The sequence below is a fragment of the Cervus canadensis genome, chromosome 12, assembly GCF_019320065.1.
Source record: "Cervus canadensis isolate Bull #8, Minnesota chromosome 12, ASM1932006v1, whole genome shotgun sequence".
Taxonomy (NCBI): Eukaryota; Metazoa; Chordata; class Mammalia; order Artiodactyla; family Cervidae; genus Cervus; species Cervus canadensis.
In genome coordinates this window covers 76,841,089-76,848,695 of record NC_057397.1, presented here as the reverse complement: position 1 = coordinate 76,848,695, position 7,607 = coordinate 76,841,089, and the positions used below count along the sequence as shown (strand labels likewise).

General features: G+C 51.0%; 1 protein-coding gene across 1 annotated transcript in view; it reads right to left on the bottom strand.

The window, feature by feature from the left end:
- Nucleotides 1–254: 254 nt before the first annotated feature.
- DEPTOR (DEP domain containing MTOR interacting protein) overlaps nucleotides 255–7,607 on the bottom strand; it is a 106,700-nt gene continuing 99,347 nt past the window's right edge. The window contains exons 5-6 of the mRNA XM_043483335.1: nucleotides 3,086–3,271; nucleotides 255–460 (exon numbers count right to left, since the gene is read on the bottom strand). Of these exons, the coding sequence (XP_043339270.1) occupies nucleotides 255–460; nucleotides 3,086–3,271 (392 nt within the window). The remainder of the gene's footprint in view (nucleotides 461–3,085; nucleotides 3,272–7,607) is intronic.

Below are 7,607 nucleotides of genomic sequence, written 5' to 3'. Positions count from 1 at the left end.
TCCCCCAGGCGCGCCTGCCTGCCTGCCTGCCTGCCCATCGTGTCCAAGTCTGAGACCCCCGGACGGCAGCCGCCGGGCCCCTCTGCCCGAGGATTCTCCAGGCAACCGCCCTGGGCCGGGGTCTTCCCCACCCAGGGAGCGAGCTCGTATCCCTTACCTCTCCTGCACTGGCTGGGGGTTCTGTACCCCCATCCAAGAGGAGGCGCCCCCAAACCGCACTGCGCATGGAGATCCCCCCGTTCGTCCCCCTCCGCTTAATGCGGGAATCCGCCTAACCGCGCGCCCGCGTCCCCAGAGCCTCGGGCAGACAGGCCGCGCCGCCACTCACCAGACTTGGGGTTGCAGAGCACCGGCGGGCTGTTGGAGAGCGTGGGGCTGCTGCTGAAGTAGCCGCTGCTGCCGCTGCTCATGCTGCTCCTCCGCGCGGCCGGCGCGATCCTGATCTCCTTGCTGGGGCTGACTGCGGGCGAGGACACGCGGTCACGGCCGTGGGCCGGGCCCGGGAGGCGCGCGGTCACCCGAGGGGTGGGCCGGGCCCCGGGAGGCGCGCGGTCACCCGAGGGGTGGGCCGGGCCCGGGACGGCGCGCGGTCACCCGAGGGGTGGGCCGGGCCCCGGGACGCGCGCGGTCACCCGAGGGGTGGGCCGGGCCCCCGGACACACGCAGTCACTCGAGGGGTGGGCCGGGCCCCGGGACACGTGCAGTCACCCGAGGGGTGGGCTGGGTCCCTGGGACAAGCGCAGTCACTCGAGGGGTGGGCCGGGTCTCCAGGGATACGCGCGGTCACGCATGGTGATGGGCTGGGGCCTCGAGGACACTCATGATCACACGCGGCGGTGGGCTGGGCTCCTGAGGTCACGCACGGTCACCCACGGTGGTGGGCCGGGTCTCCAGGGACACGTGCGGTGACTCGCAGCAGTGGGCTCAGCTCTCTAGGACATGGGCGGTGATGGGCTGGATTCCCGAGGTCACGTGCGGTGACAGGCCAGGTCCCCGAGGACACGCACAGTCACACGTGGCGGTGAGCTTGGTTCTCGAGGGCATGGGCGGTCACCCACGGCAGTGGGCCGGGTCCCCAAGGACACGAGCAGGTCACAGCCGTGGGCTGGGTCCCCGAGGACACGCGCGGTGACGCATGGCAGTGCGCTCGTTTCTTGAGGACAGGCGCGGCTGCAGCTGCCGGGGTCGTGGGGCAACCTCCGCGTGCCAGAATCAAGCCCTCTGGTCTTGTCATCGGAAAAGCAAGGGTCTGAGTGGCCGCTCCGCCACTTATGAATAGCACAAGCTGGGCCTAGTCCCTTGGGTTTTGTAAGCCTCAGTTTCCCCAACTGTAAAGTGGGAATAATGCTCTCCCGTGGGGATTGGTGCAGGCGTGGTTATACAGGGGAAAGCACTCAGCTACATGAAATACTATTTTAAGAACCAGGGAGCTCCTGCCAAGCATCCCTGAGAGGATGTAAATTAAGTGCTGGCAAGACACTTAATGAACTAACGGTGACAATAAGTGCCTCCTGATTGAAGATTATACCATTAATCACCCAGAAGGAGATTAAAACACAGAGCATGACCTCGGGCTTTGAAGGCGTGCAGTACTGAAGCAGCGGCTTCAGTGATCCCACCTCGCTTTTCCCTCTGCGGAGCTGGCTGGCTCTCACCAGCGGGAGGAGGGCACGGTGCGGGACGCGGGGAAAGGAGCCGCGGAGAGCCGCGGGGAGGGCCTGGCCCCCGGACGCCAAAAGCCAGGCTGGTCCTCACAGTCACCATGGTTACTGTATCCTTATCACGGTCACCTGTTCAGGTCTCTGGGACTCAGTGAAGAACAGGGAGGCTGTGGACGGTTCCTCTGTGTTTGCAGGAGGCTGCCGCCTTAGGGGCACACAGCTGGAGGGCATCTAAGCACAGGCTTAGGCGCTGACCCTCAGCTAGCGCTTCCTCTCCTAGCAGGGCGCGGCCCCTGCTTCCTTCTCTGCCCCATCCCAGCCGTGTCTGAGGAGCCTGGGATGCAGAAGGCTGGACAGGAGCACCGGGTTAGGACAGAATTCCTGGGACAGCCAGCTCCGCCCACCACTTTCTAGCTGTGGGAGCGTGCCTAACCGACTCCACCGCTCCCTGACTGCATTTCTTCACCTGTAAAGTGGGTATAAGAAAAGTCTTTCCTCGCAGAGTAACAGTGAGGGTTCAATGCGAAAATGTATGCAGGCAAGCTCGGCTCCCTGCCAGGTGCAGAGGGCTCCCAGGACTTCTAGTTCTGTGTTCTCACTGTCGCCTCCTGTGTATAACCAACACACGTTTTCCTTTTGTTCTGGGCTTCAGGTAAAGCCTGAGGCCTTAGGCTCCAAGCCTTAGGGTAACCAGCTTCCTCAGTCAGTGTCAAGTTTTCAGAGGAGTGGAAGAGAGCCCAGTAAGCACTCCACCCTCTTATACAGAATGACACGTCATTAGCCTTCTCTGAGTGAATGAGGTTATTCTGTTCAGTTCAGCTTGTTTAAATGGGGTTATCATTGTGAATATCAGTCATCATTTCCATCCAGGTTACCTGTCAACAGGAGACTGTCTGACCTTGCACATAATGCCCCAGGATACTGTGCTTTCTGAGCTCCGATGTCCGCCTTCCGTAGCTTTAACTTGCTCTGTGTGACAGACTGATAATCAGTTGCCTTTTAGTTGTATATGCCCTCAAAAGTCTTATTCATCCTTATACAGATTTTCAATGCTGGACTTAGAAAATTGGATAATTAATGATATGTACGGATTGTTTCTCAGGCAGTAAAGAATCTGCCTGAAACACCAGAGACCCAGAATTGTTTGTAAATGAAAAGTAAATAAGGTATGAGTGAGAACTTGAGTGGTCTTTTGTAATTTAAATACATAAAATTATAAAACAGACTTCACAGCATGGAAGTTGATTTCCCAGGAACAATTTGGTGGTGTGTGTGTATGTTTTCTTTTGGGAGGCAAAGTAAATAAATATATAATTTTTTGGTTATAAATAAGATGTTTCTTGAGGACAGAATTCACAGAGGTGAGCTGCGACTGTTATTCCCCAACAGACACGCACGTGCTCCTTCAGAGCGGCCGCACACACCTGACATGAAGCTGGTAGACTTGCGGTTGTCATGGCTCTGCTTCCGCAGGCAGAAGGGGCTGTCGTGCGTCTCCTGGGAGGACGGGGACTTCTCACTGAGCAGCTCCATCAGCCTTCGCCTCCGCCGGAAGTTCATTCTGAACTGGTAGAGAAGGTTGCTGTCCACAAATGGGTGCTTGTTGGACACTGGGGAGAAGAAACGGCAGGTGAGACCATCTGTGTCCTGCAGACGCTGGGCACTGTGGCCGGGAAACTCCAGCCAAGAGACAGGAGCAAAAGCCTTGACAAAGACCTTACACCCAATGCTACAATACCCTTTATACCTCAGGGATTTATTGTGGTCCATATGCAACTTCAATTTTATACTCTGAGTTCATGAATCGTGGAGATGCAGAACAGGCGACATCAGGCTTCAAAAGCCACGTGCCAAGGCCATTACAGTCTCTGGGAAGTAACCAAGAATGCTGCAAACTGCCCAGCAACATGCTGAAGTCTCAAACAACTCCTCAAAAATTCAAAACACTTGAATACACTCTATCTCCAAAAATCCAATTAGCATATGACAAGAAACTCACCCTCATTAGTTAATATGGAAATGCAAATTAAAATCACAATGAGATGCTATTTCACACTCATTAGACTCACAACGCAAGAGAAGACTCTACACATGGGCATCACCAGATGGTCGACACCGAAATCTGTTTATATTCTTTGCAGCCAGAGATGGAGAAGCTCTATACGGTCAGCAAAAACAAGACCGGGAGCTGACTGTGGCTCAGATCATGAACTCCTTATTGCCAAATCCAGACTTAAATTGAAGAAAGTAGGGAAAACCACTAGACCATTCAGGTATGACCTAAATCAAGTCCCTTATGATTATACAGTGGAAGTGACAAATAGATTCAAGGGATTAGATCTGATAGACAGAGTGCCTGAAGAACTATAAACAGACGTTAGTGACATTGTACAGGAGACAGGGGTCAAGACCATTCCCAAGAAAAAGAAATGCAAAAAAGCAAAATGGTTGTCTGAGGAAGCATTGCAAATAGCTGAGAAAAGAAGAGAAATGAAAAGCAAAGGAGAAAAGGAAAGATATTCCCATTTGAATGCAGAGTTCCAAAGAATAGCAAGGAGAGATAAGAAAGCCTTCCTTAGTGATCAACGCAAAGAAATAGAGGAAAACAATAGAATGGCAAAGACTAGAGATCTCTTCAAGAAAATTAGAGATACCAAGGGAACACTTCATGCAAAGATGGGCTCAATAAAGGACAGAAATCGTGTGGACCTAACAGAAGTAGAAGATAATTAAGAAGAAATGGCAAAAATTCACAGAAGAACTGTACAAAAAAGATCTTCATGACACAGATAACCACAATGGTGTGATCACTCACCTAGAGCCAGACATCCTGGAATGCAAAGTCAAGTGGGCCTTAGAAAGCATCACTATGAACAAAGCTAGTGGAGGTGATGGAATTCCAGTTGAGCTTTTTCAAATCCTAAAAGATGATGCTGTGAAAGTGCTGCATTCAATATGCCAGCAAATTTGGAAAACTCAGCGGTGTCCCCAGGACTGGAAAATGTCAGTTTTCACTCTAATCCAAAAGAAAGGCAACGCCAAAGAATGTTCAAACTACCGCACAATTGCACTCATCTCACACGCTAGCAAAGTAATGCTCAAAATTCTCTAAGCCAAGCTTCAACAGTACATGAACTGTGAACTTCTAGATATTCAAACTGGATTTAGAAAAGGAAGAGGAAACAGAGATCAAATTGCCAACTTCCGTCGGATCATCAAAAAAACAAGAGAGTTCCAGAAAAACATCTACTTCTGCTTTATTGACCATGCCAAAGCCTTTGACTGTGTGAAAGAAAGTAAAGTGAAAGTGAAGTCGCTCAGTCATGTCCAACTCTTTGTGACCCCATGGACTGTAGCCTACCAGGCTCCTCCATCCATGGGATTCTCTACCCAAGAATACTGGAGTGGGTTGCCATTTCCTTCTCCAGGGTATCTTCCCAACCCAGGGATCAAACCCAGGTCTCCCATATTGCAGGCAGACGCTTTAACCGCTGAGTCACCAGGGAAGCCTTTGACTGTGTGGATCACAACAAACTGTGGAAAATTCTTAAAGAGATAGAAATACCAGACCACCTGGCCTGCCTGTTGAGAAACCTGTATGCAGGTCAGGAAGCAACAGTTAAAACTGGACAAGGAACAATAGACTGGTTCCAAATAGGAAAAGGAGCACGTCAAGGCTGTATATTGCCACCCTGCTTATTTAACTTCTATGCAGAGTACATCATGAGAAACACTGGGCTGGAGGAAGCACAAGCTGGAATCAAGATTGCCAGGAGAAATATCAATACCCTCAGATATGCAGATGATACCACCCTTATGACAGAAAGTGAAGAAGAGCTAATAAACCTCTTGATGACAGTGAAAGAGGAGAGTGAAAATGTTGGCTTAAAACTCAACATTCAGAAAACTAAAATCATGGCATTTGGTCCCACCACTTCAAGGCAAATAGATGGGGAAACAATGGAAACAGTGACAGACTTTTTGTGTTCCCAAATCACAGCAGATGGTGACTGCAGCCATGAAATTAAAAGACACTTAGTCCTTGGAAGAAAAACTCTGACCAACCCAGACAGCATATTAAAAAGCAGAGACATTACTTTGCTGACAAAGGTCTGTCTAGTCAAATTATGGTTTTTCCCATGGTCATGTATGGATGTGAGAATTGGACTCTAAAGAAATCTGAGCTGAAGAATTGATGCTTTTGAACTGGTGTTGGAGGAGACTCTTGAGAGTCCCTTGGACTGCAGGGAGATCCAACCAGTCCATCCCAAAGGAGATCAGTCCTGGATGTTCATCGGAAGGACTGATGCTGAAGCTCCAATACTTTGGCCAACTGATGGGAAGAACTGACTCATTGGAAAAGACCCTGATGCTGGGAGGGATTAGGGCAGGAGGAGAAGGGGACGACAGAAGATGAGATGGTTGGATGGCATCACCGACTCGATGGACATGGGTTTGAGTAAGCTCCGGGAGTTGGTGATGGACAGGGAGGCCTGGTGTGCTTCGGTTCGTGGGGTCACAAAGAGTCAGACACGACTGGGTGCCTGAACTGAACTGACTGAGCCTCCTGTGATAACAGTGACAGCTTCGAGTGTTGCTGAGGATGTGGAGGAACTGGGGGTCTCACTTTGCTAGTGGGCATAGAAAATGGTAAAACCAAGTTGGAGAAGAGTCAGAAAGATCTTAAATATTTATACGCATATACCCCCTGTGTTGTTCAGTCACTAAGTTGTGTCTGACTCTTTGCGACCCCTGGACCGCAACACGCCAGGCTTCCCCGTCCTTCACTGTCTCCCGGAGTTCACTGAGTCAGTGATGCTATCTAACCATCTCATCTAGCCCATATCCCCACCACTACCAGACTCTACTCACAGCAAATGAAGACAAATGCTCACTGCAGCCCTACTCACAGGAGCTGAAGACTGGGACAGTGTTTCCATCAGCAGAACAGGCAGGTGACCTGTTATACTCGTGCCATGAAACACTGCTCGGTGATAAAGAGCAATGAGCTACTGACACAGAAGACAGCGTGGATTAATACCAAAAGCATTAAGCCGAGTTAGAAAGGCCAGACACAAGATACATACATACTGAGTGCAATTTATATGAGGCTCAAGAAGAGACAAAATTCACATATAATGATAGAAATTAGAAAGGGGGAGGGGTGAGGGACTGACTGGGAAAGAGCAGGAGGAGACTTTCTGGGGCGATGAGGATGTTCTGCATCTTATTTTTACATGAATATCTATATACACACATATATATTATCAGGAACATATATATACATATATATATTATCAGGGGGCTTCCCAGGTGAAATCAAACTACACGTTTAAGACATGTGCATTTTCTTGTAAGTGAAGTGTGCGTCTGTGAATAAAAGAAATAATCAGGGCTTCCCGAGTGTCTCAGTGCCAGTGCAGGAGACACGGGCTCCATCCCTGGTCCAGGGAGACCCCACACGCCTCAGCGCGACTAAGCCCGCACCCCACGGCCACAGGGCCCGCGGCCACAGAGGCCCTCAAGGCCCCCCGCCCGCGCTCCGCAAGAGAAGCAGCCACGAGAATCCATGTAGGGCCGCCGGAGAGGAGCCGGCACAGCAGCGAAGGCCCAGCAGAGACAAAAGTCACGAACAAACACAATCAGTTTTTAAGAAACAAACAGCAACAACGCGCTTTTCCAGTGGGCTGGGAGACCAGGAACAGGGTCTTCACGCCGTAAACCCAGCAGGCAAGGCAGCGCAGCCCCCGCCAGGACCAGGCGCTGCAGGGCGCTGACGCCCAAAGGGCCGCTGGACGCTGCTCCCCGCGCGTGGGGTCAGCTTCAGAATGCGCTCGTCCTGCTCCGCTTATCTGAGGTTTAAAATGTGGGGCAGGCATTCTGTTCTGCTTACCTGAGGTTGAAATGTGGGGTTTTAATCCAGTTTTTCTCTCTGTTCTTTTCAAC